Source organism: Barbus barbus (genome assembly GCF_936440315.1).
Source record: "Barbus barbus genome assembly, chromosome: 1".
In the NCBI taxonomy this organism is placed as follows: domain Eukaryota; kingdom Metazoa; phylum Chordata; class Actinopteri; order Cypriniformes; family Cyprinidae; genus Barbus; species Barbus barbus.
The window spans coordinates 1,178,787-1,198,808 of NC_136729.1; the positions used below are offsets into that span (position 1 = coordinate 1,178,787).

The 20,022-nt window shown below is 45.8% G+C and overlaps 1 protein-coding gene across 1 annotated transcript; it reads left to right on the forward strand.

Moving 5' to 3' along the window:
• The first annotated feature begins 990 nt into the window (after positions 1-990).
• Positions 991-19,491, forward strand: LOC306872523 (uncharacterized protein). Its single transcript, XM_079421127.1, has 10 exons — positions 991-2,820; positions 4,300-4,361; positions 6,873-6,988; positions 7,182-8,419; positions 8,687-8,754; positions 12,431-12,612; positions 12,730-12,842; positions 12,930-12,994; positions 13,083-13,261; positions 18,978-19,491. The coding sequence occupies exons 1-10, from the start codon at positions 1,666-1,668 to the stop codon at positions 19,067-19,069; spliced, it is 3,270 nt and encodes a 1,089-aa protein (XP_079277253.1). The 5' UTR covers positions 991-1,665; the 3' UTR covers positions 19,070-19,491.
• Positions 19,492-20,022: the final 531 nt, after the last annotated feature.

Here is a 20,022-nt window from a genome sequence, read left to right on the forward strand (position 1 = left end):
ATTACATCAAACTCACCCACAACTACATCTCAGTTTACAACTACAGCCCCTCTTACAGAAACAACAACAACACAACTTACATCTACAGCTGAACCAACAACCACAACTGTTTTAACATCTACAGCTGAACCAACAACCACAACTGCTTCAACATCTACAACTGAACAATCAACTACATCTGAACAAAGCACCACAACACAGACAGCAACAACAACCCAACCTACAACTACAGCGCTTTCTTCAGAAACAACCCAACTTACATCTACAACTGAACCAACAACCACAACTACTTCAACATCTACAACTGAACAATCAACTACATCTGAACAAAGCACCACAACACAGACAGCAACAACATCCCTACCTTCAACAAGTACAGCTCAATCTACACCCCTTGTTACAACAAACTCGCCTACAACTACATCTCAGTTTACAACTACAGCACCTCCTACAGAAACAACAACAACACAACTTACATCTACGGCTGAACCAACAACCACAAATGCTTTAACATCTACAACTGAACCAACAACCACAACTGCTTCTACATCTACAACTGAACAATCAACTACATCTGAACAAAGCACCACAATGCAGACAGCAACAACATTCCTACCTACAACAAGCACAGCTCAATCTACAACTGAGGTTAGAACAAACTCACTTACAACTACATCTCAGTTTACAACTACAGCCCCTCCTACAGAAACAACAACAACACAACTTACATCTACGGCTGAACCAACAACCACAACTGTTTTAACATCTACAACTGAACCAACAACCACAACTGCTTCAACATCTACAACTGAACAATCAACTACATCTGAACAAAGCACCACAACACAGACAGCAACAACATCCCTACCTTCAACAAGTACAGCTCAATCTACACCCCTGGTTACAACAAACTCACCTACAACTACATCTCCGGTTACAACTACAACCCCTCCTACAGAAACAACAACACAACTCACATCTACAGCTGAACCAACAACCACAACTGCTTCAACATCTACAACTGAGCAAGCAAGTACATCTGAACAAAGCACCACAGTGCATACAGCAACAACAACCCAACCTACAACTACAGCTCTTTCTTCAGAAACAACCCAACTTACATCTACAACTGAACCAACAACCACAACTGCTTTAACATCTACAACTGAACAATCAACTACATCTGAACAAAGCACCACAACGCAGACAGCAGCATCATCCCTACCTTCAACAAGTACAGCTCAATCTACAACTGAGGTTAGAACAAACTCACTTACAACTACATCTCAGTTTACAACTACAGCCCCTCCTACAGAAACAACAACAACACAACTTACATCTACGGCTGAACCAACAACCACAACTGTTTTAAAATCTACAACTGAACCAACAACCACAGCTGCTTCTACATCTACAACTGAACAATCAACTACATCTGAACAAAGCACCACAACACAGACAGCAACAACATCCCAACCTACAACTACAGCCCTTTCTTCAGAAACAACCCAACTTACATCTACAACTGAACCAACAACCACAACTGCTTCAACATCTACAACTGAACAAGCAAGGTCATCTGAACAAAGCACCACAACGCATACAGCAACATCATCCCTACCTACAATAACTACAGCGCAATCTACAACTGTGTTTACAACAAACATGACTATTACATCAAGATCAGCTACACCTACGACACAATTCTGCTTAAAAGTGACACAACAGCTGATACAATTCTGCTCAGCAACAACTGAAACTCAACGACTGTTTACAACCACTGCCAAACCGACACAAACACCTGAATCAACAAACTCACCCACAACTGCAACAACTGAATCTACGACTGGTAGAGCAAACACAACTGAAACTCTGCTCTCAACTACAAGCCTTTCTACAGAAACAACAACACAACTTACATCTACAGCTGAACCAACAACCGCAACTACTTTAACATCTACAACTGAACCAACAACCACAACTGCTTCAACATCTACAACTGAACCAACAACCACTACTGCTTCAACATCTACAACTGAACAATCAACTACACCTGAACAAAGCACCACAACACAGACAGCAACATCATCCCTACCTTCAACAAGAACAGCTCAATCTACAACTGAGATTAGAACAAACTCACCTACAACTACATCTCAGTTTACAACTACAGCCCCTCCTACAGAAACAACAACAACACAACTTACATCTACGGCTGAACCAACAACCACAACTGTTTTAACATCTACAACTGAACCAACAACCACAACTGCTTCAACATCTACAACTGAACAATCAACTACACCTGAACAAAGCACCACAACACAGACAGCAACATCATCCCTATCTTCAACAAGTACAGCTCAATCTACAACTGAGATTAGAACAAACTCACCTACAACTACATCTCAGTTTACAACTACAGCCCCTCCTACAGAAACAGCTGAACCAACAACCACAACTGTTTCAACATCTACAACAGAACAAGCAAGTACATCTGAACAAAGCACCACAATGCAGACAACAACAAGATACCTACATACAAAAAATACAATTCAGTCTACAACCCTGGTTACAACAAACTCACTTACAACTACATCTGAGTTTACAACTACAGCCCCTTCTACAGAAACAACAACAACAACACAACTTACATCTACGGCTGAACCAACAACCACAACCAAAGCTCAAACAGCAACAACCCCAGATACAATCCAGATAGTTTTTTTTAGTTTTTCCAGCAGTGAAATTTTTGATGCTGATCTGTCAAATTCATCTTCAGAAGCATATAAAAACAGAGAAAAGAAAGTCAAAGATACGGTACGTTGCATGGTAAATATTTAAGGCATGCAGTTTGCACTGCAAGTTAAATAGATATTAGTGCAAACCATAGTGCTTGTTACTCAAAACTTTTTATATATTACTCATTACTAGTTACTCCTTTCAAAAGTAATATTAGGACTTTACTTATTACTCCCAGCTGCAAGTAATTAGTTATACTACAAGTGATATTTCTTTTCCATTGCATTGCAGCCTGTGAATCCATTAAAGTTACAGATTTACGTCTATTCTTTGTTCCACTTCACAATTTACGTGTGACGTTGATGTTTTCTCCCTAAACAATTTAAATAATGGCTGTATTTAAATTTCTCCTTCTTCAGACTAAGCTAGCTTGCTACATTTGTGACGTCATAAAACAATTATGAAAATTGATAGGGATGATTTAATTTTTTAATTTCAAATCATTGGCAATTGTGACAAAAACTTAACTAGTAACTAGCCATTTTTTTGGGTGGTAACTGTAATATTACTTACATTTTATCAGTAATTAGTTACACTACTAGCTATCAGGGAAGGAAATACTATTACAGTAATGTGTAACTAACACTGCCTAACACTGGTGTAATTTGACTGCACCCGGCATAGACAGTAATGTACGTTATTTTTTACTCCAGTGCAAACAGCATTCTGTTTTATTGGTGCCCTGGTGTAAATATTATTACGCTGCTATTTTAACAATTATTCCAAATTTTAGTATTTATTTTTACTATTAAGTGGTAAATAATGATATGAATACAGAATAATACCAGTAAATGTAAAACTCTTTTTTAAAAGAACTGCTAATATAATATTATTATTGGTTGAAGACAGGAAAAGACCTGTAGAAGTAGCAAAAAATAAATAAATGCTGACAGTCAATATGGTGGACCAATATGATAATAAAAATTGTATTAATATATACAAAAAAGGTAATGCATTTTTTAACACTAAGTGGTGATGATTTGAAACTTTTGAAGTACAGGTAAGGCATGTGTTGATGACATTACATGTTTTGTTACAATATTACATGCATTTGTTGTTTAGGATGAAACTGCTCAGGTGCCCTCAGACTTCATGGCTAAAACATTTACCAGATTATGTCAAACTGTTGCCAAGTTACAAACAAATTAAAAATACATAATTAAATACAAATTAAAAAAATAAGTGAGTGAGTGAATAAATAATAATGACAACAGAACCAAAGGTGAAACTGGGTGCAAAAAGCATATAAATACTTTAGGTGTGGATGATGGACCAAGTGAAGGTATTCAGTTGAACAAGAACAAAGGATAAAACTTTTACAGTAAATGTTATCATGCACTAAAATATGGAAACCATTGCAAAAGTAACTTCGTATCATGTGAAAAATTAATGATCAAGTCTCTTTCATGTTGTTGTTTTTTTTTTTTTTTTGTCTGTTGTTAATTCATAACTGATAACTAAATATTGAACCTGACATTGTCATCCTGTTTTCCACAGCTGATACCATTCTTTACAAATGCATTGCCCTCCTTCAAAGGACTGGCAGTTATTCGGTTCCGGTGAGCATTTCTTCCCTTTAAATATGAATACATTTCATTTTCGGTTTACAGGAAAATCTAGACTTAATTGTACATTTAAGAAATAAAAATTTTCGATGTCCAAACATTCATTTGGGGTCACATGAAAAAAAAATTGCAAAAAAGAATTTGTAAATCTAAAATTGTTAATTTTCTACTGATGTGCCAAGGCAAATATATAAATAATAATCTTAAACCAAATGTTTTTAATTAAGCATTTAATGCACAGCATCTGAAAAGACTTAAAAGATTAGTTCACCCAAAAATTTCAATTCTGTCATTAAATGTCGTTCCAAACCCGTAAGATCTTCGTTCATCTTCGGAAAACAATTTAAGTTATTTTTGATGGAATCTGAGAGCTCTCTGTCCCTCTGTAGATAGCAATGCAACTGCCATGTTCCCAGGTCTAGAAACATAGCAAGGACATCAGTAAAATAGTCCATGTGACATCAGTGGTTCAACCTTAATGTTACTGTCAGGATCCTGGACTGTTTTGTTGTGTTTTTGCTCCTAATGTTTTCCCTGTGACCCAGTTTCTCCTCAGTCTGATTGTGTTAATTTGCTCCAGGTGTGTCTCATCGTCTTCCCCAATTACCCTCTGTTTATAAGCCCCAGTCCTTTCATTTAGTGTTTGTCGGATCTGAACGTCATTCCTCTTGTTTCCTGTGCCTCCCATACTCCCAGTTGCTGATTAAAAGATTCGTTTGTGAATTTCTTGTCTCCTGGCTTCCTTGTTCCGTGCTCCCTGGCACAGTGTGACAGAAAATCTGACCAAAAACAGTTACCCCTGTGTCTACTCTCCGTTTTGTTTTCCGTTTTTTCCTCAGTGTTTTTTTCCCGTTATGTTTCCCTGATGGATCCCTTCCTACGCCCCGAATTCCTCCTCCTCCTGCTGGAGCAGGGGGAGCGTTCGCTCGAGGACCATACCAGACTGTTTCTGGCCCTCGCAGAACTCACCAGCTACCCGGACGACGTGCTCTGCTCGTTCTATAACGCAAGCCTCAACACCGCGTGCAGAGCGCTGTCGTCCGAGGAAGGTCCTCGAGCGGAATTCACCGCCTTCGTGGAGTGGACTCTGGCGAGAAACGGATCGCCCCTGTCAGTCTCCCAAAAGGTTGATCTCGCCAGATCCACTCCAGACCCAGAGCCCAGCCCACCATCTCCACGCGGTGCGGAGCATCAGCCCGAGCCCACCGATGACGGAGAGCCATTTCCCGCCGCGATCTGCGAGCCAGCGCCTAGCCGAGCAACTGAGCGGATGATCGCCCCCGGAAGTTGAGCCCAACCTGTCAGACCAGCTGCGAGAGCCGGTGTCAGTGCCCATCATGGGGTAGCAAGCCGTGGACGGTGTGAGAGCACAGAGTGGAGCTCCGCCCCCTGCACCGCAGCTGAGGGTGAGCTGAAGACAAATCTGGGACTGCTGGACAGAGAAGGGGCGTCCGTTCCTCCAGTGCCTGCTCCTCTAAAATGCCCTCCAGTGCCTGCTCCTCAAAAATGCCCTCCTGTGCCCGCTCCTCGAAAATGCACACCCTCCCACCCTCTCCTGCCTCCTCCACCGCTGTCGTCTGGCAGCCCCCCCGCTCGCCCTCAGCCCCATATCGGTACGGTGCGAGCTCCGTGGGTCTGCCATCCTCCAGCGTCGCCGGGGCTGGAGTATCCCTCACCTCCGCCTCCAGCCTGCAAGGCCCGGACTCCGCCTCGGCCGTAGACCCAGTGGCTCCACCTCGGCTCCTAGCTCCCTCGCCTCCACCGTCACCCCTCGATCCACCAGCTCCACCGGGCTCCCTCGTCCCTCCGGCTCCGCCTTGGTCAGGCATCGCCCTGCCATCGCCTCAGGAATCCTCTCCTCTGGCTGCGCCTCGTCGCTCCGTCCCACCGGCTCCGTTAGGCTCCTTCCTCCCTTCAGCTCCACCTGGGTCCTCAGTCGCTCCGGCTCTGCCGCGGATCTCCGGGTCTCCGCCTCGGTCTCCTGAGCCCTCGGCTCCACCCTGGCCCCCCGGATCCTCGGCATCCCTTTGGCTTGTGGGCTCTCCGTCTCCGCCTCGGGTTCCTCCACCACCTGCTCTGCCGCCGTTGGTCGGCCCCATGGAGTCGGCGGCCATCCCTCCTCCATGGCTCCTCCCTCCTCACTGATGTCACATGGACTATTTTATCGATGTCCTAGCTATGTTTCTAGACCTGGGAACATTGCCGTTGCATTGCTGTCTACTGAGGGACAGAGAGCTCACAGATTTGATCAAAAATATCTTACTTTGTGTTCCGAAGATGAACGAAGGTCTTACAGGTTTGGAACGACATGAGAGTGAGTAATTAATGACAGAATTGAAATTTTTGGGTGAACTTACACTTTAATGCCCCAAGAAAACTACAGCAAACCAAAAATAGCTGCATAAACACTTCTTCCAAATGTGCTATAGCCTAAGTGGTTTCAGTATCGAGCCTTGCATTTTAAAAAATGACAATAACTTTTTCTCTTTTCTTTCCCTTCCGTAGTAATGGGTCAATCATCACTGAAATGAATGTGAAATTTGGAACCTTACCCAGTGATGCGGAGATAAAAAACACTATTATAAAAGCTAATGCCACTCTCAATATTACCAGTGTAACAAGTAAGTCAAACAAACAACATCATCATCATCATCAGTATGTCATTCACAACTATTTACAATGTTTTCTGTGTTAGCCTGTATTGTTATATAACTAAAGCTGTTGCACTGCTTTTTTAAATCTTGCTGGAGTTATTTTTCTCAACTGTTATTTTTATTTTTCATATTCTACAATACAACCAAACTCATACAACAGTAAGGGCCTTCACCACAACTACTGAAGCCACAACAACCAGTACAGCTACAACCACCCCTAATACAACAGCAGCAGCAGCAGCAAAAACAACAACCACAACATCTACTGCCAATCCTAATAAAACAACAATAGCCAATACTAATACAACAGCAGCAGCTACAACAACAACCACAACATCTACTGCCAATCCTAATACAACAACAATAGCCAATACTCATACAACAGCAGCAGCAGCAGCAGCAACAACAACAACCACAGCATCTACTGCCAATCCTAATACAACAACAATAGCCCATACTAATACAACAGCAGCAGCAGCAACAACCACAACATCTACTGCCAATCCTAATACAACAACAACAGCCAATACTAATACAACAGCAGCAGCAGCAACAACAACAACCACCACATCTACTGCCAATCCTAATACAACAACAATAGCCAATACTAATACAACAACAGCAGCAGCAACCAAAGCCACAACAATCACAACATCTACTGCCAATCCTAATACAACAACAATAGCCAATACTAATACAACAGCAGCAGCAGCAACAACAACAACCACCACATCTACTGCCAATCCTAATACAACAACAATAGCCAATACTAATACAACAACAGCAGCAGCAACCAAAGCCACAACAACCACCACATCTACTGCCAATCCTAATACAACAACAACAGCCAATACTAATACAACAGCAGCAGCAGCAACAACAACAACCACCACATCTACTGCCAATCCTAATACAACAACAACAGCCAATACTAATACAACAGCAGCAGCAGCAACAACAACAACCACCACATCTACTGCCAATCCTAATACAACAACAATAGCCAATACTAATACAACAACAGCAGCAGCAGCAGCAGCAGCAACAACAATAACCACAACATCTACTGCCAATCCTAATACAACAACAGCAGCAGCAACCAAAGCCACAACAACCAGTATAACTACAACTACAACTACCCCTACCACAACTACAACTACAACTACAACCACACCTACCACAACTACAACCAAACCTAAAACAACAGCAGCAGCAGCAGCAACAACAACAACAACCAAAACCACCACCACCACAACAACAACAACCACAACAAAAGCACCAGCACGTCCTCTGCCAACTGTTGCCATACAGATTGTCATTATAGTGGTGTTTGTTCCAGAACTGTCAAACACTCAAACTCCGGAATTTAAAAGCTTAGCCACAAAAGTAGAGACTATGGTATGTTTCAAGTGGCAGAACAATACAGTGATTTTCAGAAGCAGAAGCATTTGCAAAGATACACATGATTATTTAATGTTTTGTTTTGTTTTTTTAATAATAATATTAAAATTCTAAAGAAAAACTCTGAATGCAGTTCTGTATTTGCCTGAAAGTTTTGGAAAGGAAAAAACTTTTTTTAAGCACTCTTAAAAAAAAACTATAAAAATGCGATTGTTTCATAAAATATTAGGAAACATTCCTAAACCTGACTTACTATTTTCACAGTTTGATGAAGTCTATAAAAAAAGGTTTGGGCCTCGTTTCATCAGGACCATCGTGATTGCTTTTTTCATGTAAGTTTAAATTTTGATTCATTACTTTAAATGATTTCTTTGTTCATTTACACATCATGCCTTCAATGTCAGACAGTTTGTGTATGTTCTCTTTCATAGGTTCACTCTGAAGCCCTTATAGAATCACGCCAATTTATTAGCTGATGGCGCGAGATGCCGCCCCTACGTCATACGTGATTGACATAGACCCGCGATTGCGCCATCTTACCCCTCAGATTTTCCTCTCTTCAGAAGCGTTCGCTTCTCGCGGTTTTTCTGGCCCATTTTCTCGACGACGTTTTAGTCTGGGATTCTTTCCACTTCAGCGACCGCATCTGTGGAATTGTTATTCTCCTACTGGTGAGTGGAATGGACTTTAGTCGGTGCCAACTGCCGTGCTCTCACCTCATCGCGAGTGATGACCAGCACGGTAAGTGCGTCAGATGTGTGGGCCTGGCCCACGCGCGAGACGCTATCTTTGGCATTTCTAACTGCAAGTACTGTGAGAATTTTACACTTAAAACCTTGCGTGCTAGACTCGCGGTTTTTGATCGAGAATCTGCCGTTCTCCCCTGCCGCGCTGCTCCGGAGGCCTCCTCCCTCCGCGAAGCCGGGGCTTGGGGTTCGGATGCGGAGCTCGAGGCTATGGAGAGTGAGCAGTTTTCACTTTCTCTCCCTCCATCGCCTGGGCGATTTCTCCGGTCCAGTTTTCGCACGGTTGTCTTGCACCCCGCCCGGAGGCACGGGAAGCCGTTTCCTTCGGGTTGGAGGATATTTTATATACTGCGGCCTCCGACTCTGAGGACTTCGGAGCCGCGTCACTCGACGTTCTCCCGCCTAGCGGACAGGAGGCGTGGCCTTCTCCGGCCTATACTGAACTCGTGGACGTTTTGGCGCACGCCACTGAGAAGTTGAGCTTAGATTGGCCGGACAAGCCTTGCGAGTCCCAGTCATCTAAGCTCGATGAGCGTTTCCTTAGTGGCTCTGGTTCGCGCCCGGCGAGGAGAAAGTTGCCTTTCTTCCCTGACCTGCATCACGAGATTTCCGGGTCTTGGAAGCAGCCTTTCTCCTCCCGCCTCACTAATGCGGCGGCCGCTGACTTCACCAACCTCGTTGGTTCTGTGGAGCAGGGGTACGCCGCAGTCCCGGCGATCGAGGACACGCTCGCTGCACACCTCTCGCCGACTTCTGTCCCCTCGTGGAAGTCCCGCCCTCTCCTTCCGTCCAAGCCGTGTAGAACCACCTCTGCTTTGATCGGTAAGTCCTACATGGCAGCGGGACAGGCAGGTGCGGCTCTCCACACTATGGCCATCCTTCAGGCCTACCAAGCGGAGGTACTGAAGGAGATGGATGAAGGGGATGGTGTGACCCCCGAGGCTGTTAAGGAGCTTCGCAGGGCTACCGACTTGGCCCTTCGTGCTACTAAGCATACAGCGCGGGAGGTTGAGCGCAGTATGGCAGGATTGGTGGCGGCTGAGCGCCACCTGTGGCTGAATCTGATGGAGATCAGGGAAAAGGAGAACGCTTTCCTCCTTGATGCCCCGATCTCCAGCTCTGGCTTATTCGGTGACGCGGTTAACACTGTAGTCGATAAGTTCAGGGCTGCTAAAACGCAGTCAGCTGCGTTTAAGCAGTTCATGCCACGTCGTGCACGCGAACCGGCCTCTGCCTCATCCTCTAGGGAGCGCCCGGCCCCCAGAAGGGAGCCAGTCGGTAGAGTGAGCGTTAAAAAATTTCTGTTCGTCTCTGAGATGCTCTCCTCCGCCAACTGCGCCATCCTTGCCGGTAGCGCAGGCTACTTCCCCTCTTCGGCGACCATTGAAGGTAAGAGACACTTCAGGTTTTCTCCCCTCAGAGTTGCTGCAGGCTGCAGACATTGTACACGCGGTAAGGGACGCCCAGCGCTTTCCCCCCGCGCCAGTATCTTCTGCCCTTGCCTTTATGGCCTCATTAGGTCATGCCTCCGTGCACGAGGATGCTGTGAGCTCTCCTCTGCTTCGGCCAGATACATGTCCCTCCCTTCAGGGGGACGTTCAAAGCAGGGACCCCGTTGGTATCCCCCTTGATATGTTCCACTCCGCTACCTCTGTCGGCCTTCCTCCATGCCTGGAGGGACCTGCCGGGATTGTCGCCCTGGATTCTTCGTACGATCCAGTTCGGTTACACACTCCAATTTGCACGCAACCCCCCCCGTTTCAACGGGGTTCTTCTTACTGCTGTGAACAGCGCCAACGAGCCTTCTGTCCTACAACAGGAAGTCTCCTCGCTTCTGCTCAAAGGGGCATTAGAGGAGGTCCCCTCTTCGGACCTAAACCACGGCTTCTTCAGCCGTTACTTTCTAGTCCCGAAGAAGGATGGGGGTTTGCGTCCTATACTAGATCTGCGCAGGCTGAATTACTCTCTCTACAGAGGGAATTTCAGGATGCTGACGCTCAAGAGCATTCTTTCCCAAGTCCAAGGGGGGGACTGGTTCGTCACTGTCGACTTGAAGGATGCCTACTTCCACATCCAGGTGGTTCAGAGACACAGGAAGTTCCTCAGGTTCGCCTTTGGGGGAAAGGCTTACCAATACAAGGTTCTTCCCTTTGGGCTAGCTGTGGCCCCAAGGACGTTCACCAAGTGTATGGATGCGGCTCTAGCCCCGCTGAGGCTCCAGGGCATCCACATCCTTAACTACCTGGACGACTGGCTCGTTCTAGCCAGTTCCAGGGAGCAGGTGATTCGTCACAGGGACTCTCTCCTTCTCCACCTTCGTGCGCTTGGCCTCCGGCTGAATGGCCAGAAGAGCGTGCTCACTCCAGCCCAGCAGACCACATTTTTGGGGGTCTGTCTGGGCTCATCCTCGATGCAGGCCCGTCTGGCCCCTGCTCGGGTGGAAAGCATCCAGTCGTGCTCGGCCCGCTTCAGGCTAGGCCGTCGCGTGTCAGTGGGCCTGTGTCACAGGCTCCTGGGCCTCATGGCAGCGGCTTCCCCGGTTCTTCCCTTGGGGCTGCTCCATATGAGACCATTCCTCTGGTGGATGAAGTCCCTTGGTATTCACCCCTCTTGGCCGTCCCTCCGCCTACTAAGAGTGTCAGACGCCTGTCTTCGCTCCCTCTTAGTGTGGCGGGACCTCAATTTTCTCCAGACAGAAAATGGCCTGGCACATAAATGGTCTGGAATTCAGAGCGGTTCACCTAGCTCTCACTCACTTTCTTCCATTCCTGGCGCACTCTCACGTCATCGTCAGGACGGACAACATGGCGGTGGTGTCTCACATCAATCGCCAGGGGGGCTCCCGATCGCGCACCCTGAACAGGCATGCGCATCGGCTGCTTCTTTGGGCACAGGGCAGATTCTTGTCCCTGAGAGCGGTCCATGTCCCAGGGGTCCTGAAGTTTACGCATTCCCTGGGCTAAAAGGGCTAAATTCTCAAATCTTAAACTTAACATTTCAAATATCTTTTTTTATTTGTTGTCATTTGTTGACACTCACTACTGTCAACAGCACAAAATCCGATAAGATTTGCTCGGCTTAATAGAAGTTTACGTCTATTTAGCTTTCCTAACCATTTACGGTTATATGTCAAGTAGCATTTTTATTTTTAATTTATTTATTTTTTTAAATCTGCTTTCTCCCATCTCTGCATCACAAACCAAAACTGAGATCATATGTATGGATGCAATTATAAACTGTAAAATGTACCTTTTGTTTCCAGAGCTGTTTCCAGAACTCGGGCAGACTCAAACGTACAGGCGGAGGTTGAGTTAGTGTTTAGTGAAACTTCCACTGAACCAATCCCCAGCAATGCCGACATTGTGGAGACTCTAAAAGAAGCAGTTGCTGATCCAACTTCAAGCTTCAACCTCACCCTTGATGCCACCTCTATTACTGTCATTAGTAAGTTGATTTAGATATGCCAGATTTCTAAGATTTTAGAATGTTAACTTACCTAGAAAAGTTCTGTGCAATCTCTGCTACTTTTTCTTTAATTATCAATTCCTTTTTTCTTTGTAGAATCAGTTCAGGTAATTCCACTGACAATCCTCACCAACGGAACCTTTGTCGCTGCTCTTTCCAATAAAAGTTCTACTGAATTTCAGAACAGGGCTTCGCTGATAAAAACAGGGGTGAGTGTGATGAGTCTACTTATGAATTTTGGGAAACATGCTTTTACAAAAGAAAGCCAATTTTGTTGAACGCCTCTTGATTTGCAGCTTGAACCTTTCTTCTTTGCTGATTACCCGACATCATTCAGCGCCATATCCATAGCAAGCTTCAGGTACGAATATGCTGTGTGTTCTTGAATACAGCTACTGATTAAACATAACACAGTTTTCACTGATGAATGAATTCTGAACTCTCTCCAGTGATGCCAGTGTAAAATTAAGGAGTGTGCCCAAGATCCGAAACAGCATGGATCTTGTATTTGGAGCGGACGCTGTTCTACCCAATAGCACCCAGATAGTGAACACTATAGTTCGAGCCACCAGAAACAACACATTACCCTTCCAGATCTTCACTTCTTCAATTATAATAAATGAAACAGGTGAGTGATGCCTTCAATCTTCCACTGCAGTGAAATATTTTGCACTCAGATAAGTCATTTCTTGACTTTGTTTCAGAGGGGAAACGTTAGGGCCCTTAACTATTGTAAAACAATATTTACAATTTTAAAATAAATCCTTTAAAATGACAAACTTTTAAATATTAATTTAATAAAAAGTCACAATTTCAAACTTTATTTAATCAATTCATAATTTAACAATCATCATCTAAATAAAATAAATACAATTTCTGTGGAAATAAACTCTTCAAATCTGCCTAATGTGTTAAATTAACAAAATTTTTTCCATATTTGAATGTTTCCACCTAGCGTTTACGGCTCTGTGATTGGTGTTCCAGCTATGAAATTACAGCGGGCCAAGCAATAGTCAATCAATGGGAGCGCAATTTTTAAGTGACAGAAAAACTGACCAATCATGTCTTTCCTCTAAATGGGTGGGCCTTGTTATCACTAACTTTATGACAAGTTCCACCCGCTGTGGGATCTATATTGGAAAAAAATGAAAATTTTAATTGACCCAACTAACTATTAATCACGTCACGATGTAAGCTGCAAATTATGTAAGTGAGGACATTTGCTGGGGTGCTGTGCCAATAATATTATTATTTATTATAAACACTGCTTGTTTGTCATGAAGTGTCTGTCCTTAATTTTTTTCTAGGCCTATGTTTTATTATGATGATATCAGTCACTTTCGCTTCGCTGTATTCTATTTGTATTTCTGAAAGCATTTCCCACGATGAGGGTAGGGGGAGAGGGCCTAGGTTCAAGAGTCGCGGTTCACTACTGCTTTGTTTACTGGAATTGTCCAGGGTTTCTGTGAGTTTTACGAAGTAAAATTTAAGACTTTTTAAGATCCACAGAAACCCTTTTATAAGCGTTTTGCTGAAATTTGTGATCAGTTCCATTTTTGTGGAATAACTGCAGAAAATTCCATTCACAACCCAGACTAATGTAATCTTTGTGGCTACTTTCTCAAATACAAGATCTGTTGAATTTCAGAATAGGGCATCAATGATAAAAACTGAGATTTTAGCATGTAAGCATGTCATAAAAAAACTACCTAGGTTACGTATGTAACCCAGGTTCCCTGAAGGGAACGAGAGCTGCGTCAAAACGCATATGGGAACGCCATCAGCGCAACCGACGCTCTGAATATCGTCTACAACAAGTCCAATAGAAGGGTGAGGCGTCACGGGCGGGGTGACGTCACGGCCAGGAGGTATATAAGCACGTGAGGCAGAGCCCGCGTCAGCTTCATGTCATGAAGCAAGCGCTGGCAGGGATGCCGGAAGTATGGCTTCGAGACGCAGCTCTCGTTCCCTTCAGGGAACCTGGGTTACATACGTAACCTAGGTCGTTCCCTTCCAGGAACGTCAAGCTGCGTCAAAACGCATATGGGAACGCAATACCAACGCCGCCAGACTGACAAGTCCCTGCCTGATGTCAGGCCAGAGGACAGAAGAGCCTGTAGTGGCTCGGATGTCGAGGTCGTAACCTGGCGAAGTCAGGGGCGTGGACTACCCAGCAGCGTCGCAGATGCCCTGATCGGTACACCTGTCCAGAAAGGCCTAGGAGGCCGCCATACCTCTGGTTGAGTGCGCTCTGACTCCCAACGGATGGGCAAGCCCAGAGGCCTCGTAAGCAAAATTGACAGCATCCATCATCACTTACTAAGAGTGGACTACCAAGCCCTACCCTCTTAGGCGGACCAAGGCCCTCGAGCAGTTGCTCCGACTTCCTCCACAGAGCAGCTCTGTGGATGTACGTGCCCAGTGCTCACACTGGACACATACGGTTGTGCTTCTCCTGGCCGAAGGGAGGAGGACAGATGCCTGGAGTACGACCGGCTGTGGTACGACCGTTAGAACCTTCGGTACGTACCCCATTTTTCAGGGTTAGAGAAAGACTTTCGCCGAACCGGGCACACCTCAGAGAATGATGGCTAACCAGAAGACGGTCTTGGAGGTGAGGAGTCTATCTGTTATCTCCTCGACATGCTCAAAGGTGCTCACACCGAGCCTCGGAACCGCAGCCAGGTCCCACGTGGGGACGTGATCGTACAGGAGGCCTCAGCCTCCGCGCACCGGAGGAAACATGTAACTAGGCGGTATCTGCCCACTGACTGGCCACCGATAAGGGCGTGGTATGACAAATAGCTGCCACGTAGACCTTAGTAGTGGAGTGGGTTAACCCTGCGGAGAAACGGGCCTGCAGGAACTCCAGAACTGCACTAACTGGGCAGTTGACTGGGTCAAGGTGGCGGTCTCCGCACTTCAACGTACAGTTTCCTCGTGGAGGTCGCTCTGGATTGAAGGAGGGTCTCGGCAACCTCAGACGATAGACCGGAAGCTATGAGTTGCGCCTGCTCAGAGGCCAAACCCACAGCTTCCATAGCTCCGGGCGAGGGTGCACAATGGTGCCCTCGGCCTGTGAGAGGAGATCTCTCCTGATCGGTACCGGCCACGGGGTGCCGTCAAGGAGAGAAATCCTACATAGAGATGCCCAGGCATGTGCACAGCTCTCAGAGATCGGAGCTGGCCCTGGGACCACACAAGGGTCTGGTGTACCAGCTTCTACAAGGGGCGTGACCGCAGACCTCCTTGGTGGTTGATGTAAGAGACCACTGCCGTGCTGTCGGTGCGGACCAGCACGTGGTGATCTCTCAGGTCCGGGAGGAAGTGCTTGAGCGCACGGAACACAGCTAGGATCTCTAGCTGGTTGATATGCCACGTCAAGTGGTGACCACTCCACAGACCGCGGGCAGGGTGGCCACTCATGACCGCACCCGAACCGGTGAGGGAGACGTCCGTCGCTAAGGAAACACGGCGACAAGGAGCTCCCGGCACCAGGCCCTAGGACAAGAACCAAGGTTTCCTCCACAAGTCTAAGGCACGGTTTCTCCATACAATGGCGTGATCCTTGACAATGCGAAGCGAGTCTCCCCTCAGGGAGACCCCCTTGGTCTTGAGCCACCACTGTAGGGGCCTCATGTACAGCAGGCCAGAAGGAATCACACTGGACGCAGCTGCCATGAGCCCGAGCAGTCTCTGAAACTGCTTGTCAGTGAATGGCTGGAATATAACAATATCTCTCGACTGCCGTGAGGATTGACTCGATCCGAGCAGGGGATAACCGCGCCTACGTCGTGGTCGAATCCCACACCACGCCTAGATAAGTGGTTCTCTGAACTGGAGAAAGCACACCCTTCTTGGCGTTTAGTCTTAACCCCAGATCTTTCATGTGGGTGAGAACGACATCTCGATGCCAAACCGCCAACCGCTCTGATTGAGCGAGAATCAACCAATCGTTGATAAAATTGAGTATGCGGATGCCCTGCAGTCGCAACGGGACCAGTGCCGCATCCACACACTTGGTGAAAGTGCGGGGTGAGAGTGCTAGGCCGAAGGGAAGAACCCGATACTGACACGCTTTGCCCCCAAAAGCGAACCTCAGGAACTCCCTGTGAGAGGGAAAGATGGGTACATGGGACAAACGTCCTAGAGGTCTGTCGTGACAAATCAGTCCTTGGACCTGATTTGGAACACGATCTGCCTAACTGTGAGCATCTTGAACTTCAGCTTTCTGGCTGAGAGGTTCCGAAACTCAAAACCAGTATGGGCCTCAGCCCCCCATCCTTCCTTGGAACAATGAAGTACCGGCTATAGCAGCCAGAATGAGTCTCATGAGGAGGAACCACTCCATGGCTTCCTACCTCAGCAAAATATCGACTTCCTGTTCCAGAACCAGAGCCTGCTCGGGGCGGACCGTAGTCACGCAAACCCCGTTGAATAGTGGCGGTGGCCCATCGAACTGGATGGAATAACCACGCTCTACTGTCTGCAGGACCCAAAGAGACACCTCTGGCAGTTGCTGCCAGGCTGCTAGATGATCTACTAAGGGAATCAGTCACTCGAGACTGACCTCTGGTGTTAGAGAAGCGGCCAGACCGCTGTCTCGACACGGCGTACCGGGACGAGACGCGTAATCTAGCGGCTGAGGCGAGTTTCTCAGGCCCGCAGTCACTACCGGCGGGGAATTCTGAGAAAAGCACTCGCTGGAACCTGCTGTGCCCTGGAACTGCAGGGTTGACAGACAAATCCCCGGAGGACACCGAGGGGAGACGGTCACCGTGTGCCACGGTGTAAGCCGCTCCACCCCAGTAGGGGTCGTCCTCCGCAGTCCTGGGGCTCGCCCGTCAGGACCTCTGAACGAACCAGACCCTGCCAGGCAGGGCCCAAAGAGACGCATTCGGCAGCTCACTGCCCAATGATCTACTAAGGGCATCAGGCTCTCGAAACTGACCTCTGGTGTCAGAGAAATGGCCAGACCGCTGTCTCGCTGCGGAGCTTCGGAGGGAGACGCGGTCTCTGGCAACTGAGGCGAGTTTCTCAGGCCCGCAGTCACTACCGGCGGGGAATTCTGAGAAAAACACTCGCTGGGACCTGCTGTGCCCTGGAACTGCAGGGTTGACAGACAAATCCCCGAAGGGCACCGAGGGGAGACGGTCACCGTGTGCCGCGGTGCAAGCCGCTCCACCCCAGTAGGGGTCGCTCTCCGCGGTCCTGGGGCTCGCCCGTCAGGACCTGTTGTGCGAGGAGTTGGTATGCGGAGGAGGCTGCGCCCGCCCAGCAGCCACCTGAATTTCGAGAGTGCGCATACCCTCTGCCTTCAAAGATTTCACCCGCGATCTCAACACCTCGGTGGAGATCGGGGAAACTGAAGGCTCTTGTGGCTCCTCACACTGGGGCGAGAGAGGCGGCGAAACCTCGTCATTGCTCGTCTCTTCAACCTCCTCGGAGGAAGAGAGACGAAGCGTTGAGCCCTCGTCTCGGGGGGGGGGGGGAGAGACCGCTTCCGAAACGCGAGACGAGGCGCCAGATCTGGCGGATACGGGAGAAGATAGTTTTTTTTTTTCTCTTCTCTTCTATATGCCCGCCAGCCAGATCAGCCTTTTTTTCTACGAGCCCAACGAGAAAGCCCTTCGTAAAATTGCGGGTTAACCCTTGATGTCAAATGGACTGGTTTACGTTTCTGTGCCTTGACTGTGGTAGGAGCCTTACTGTCTATGGAGGGTCAGAGAGCTCTCGGATTTCATAAAAAATAGCTTCATTTATGTTCTGAAGATGAACAAAGGTCTTATGGGTTTGGAATGACATGAGGGTGAGTAATTAAGGACAGAATTTTCATGTTTTGGATGAACTAACCCTTTACGGTTAGTAGAACAAGTTGACATGTAGTTATTCTAGTAGATGACATGTAGTTGCAAAGTAGTTAGTAGAATGACAAAACTGGACTATCAAAAACAAATGGTAACCCTATATTTGTTTCAATAGATTCAATTCAAAATTGTATTCAATTAAAAATTTAAATTGAATAACAAAGTCAAACTGCCTTGCATTGTGTAGGTTATTGTACAACAAAATTACACAAGCTTGTTTTACACGCTTTTATTTTTTTAACCCAGTATTTTCACAAACAAATTTCAGAAGATTATCAGTTATCACTAATAACATCAGACAGGAATAACAGTTATTCACAATAATGACATTGAAATTTTTCATGCAGAGATAGAATGCTAATATAAACATGCAAATGATTTTTTTGAGTTCAAACTTGCAGTGTTTTTGCTTTAGGCTAAATTTCAAAAGGTCAGCGAATGATCATTTGTGTCTGTTTTCTTCTCTTTGTACTGCAGACTATTCATCAGGGGAAGTCAGCAGCAGGATCAGTGTGTTGACTGCTTCGTTCCTGGTTGCGGTGTCACTTCTGGTTCCATGGTTTAACTGACCGTAACTGACCACTCATGCCAATATAACAGAATCAGACAGGTCTTAATCTTGCCTTTCACGTCTGATCAAATGAAGGACTAAAATGAAGTATAAATGAAGCTACTGATGCTACTTAATGAGTAGTAATGAAAGTAAAATTTTAATTAATCCTCTTCTGAGCACTTTAAATTAGATCTAAGCTATAATGGATTTCAAATCAGATCTGGATTTCTATGTACCTGTATCTATATGTAAACAATGTGTATTGTATAAAGTGCAATATAAATATAGGCAAAGATGTACCTGTATGTTTTCATGGATTTTATGTTGTTTTTAATATTGGTTAATGGATTATTGATTCCCAGAACTGTTCTATTTTGTAAGGACATTTTATTAAATGCATAAATAAAGTACACAAGTTTTCAAAATCTAAAGTATGCTGAAATGCTATGCTATTATTGACTCTTCAGAAAAGGGATAAACAAACAAGTAAAAAAAAAAAAAACTCCATTGCACCATTTCAGCCGATTTCTATTAAAAAGATGAACTTATAATCAGGCATCCTCAGATCAAGTACTTCATTTAGATTACTAAACATATTAAAGTACCATAGACAGAACCATAACTACCGTGCCATATCTACCGTGCATTTATAAAATAACCGTTTTGACACTCGTACATATGGTTTTGCCACCTCCGAAATGGTCGTGTTATGAAGCAGCTATTTGATGGCAGACTCTATATATAAAGGCTGAACCAATAAAATGGTTGAAACATGAATAATGTAATGAAAGAATGAGTTAATTAAAAGGATGAAACTAGGTAAACACAACAAAATGGAGGAAACTAACATTGGCGTGTCTGAAAAGGACACAACAGTGGGCGTGGATTTGGTGGCTGAAATACTAGATGAGGGCTAGAGGTAGAGCTAGGGGAACGAGACAGGGATGCCCACTGTTTCCTCTTCTTTTT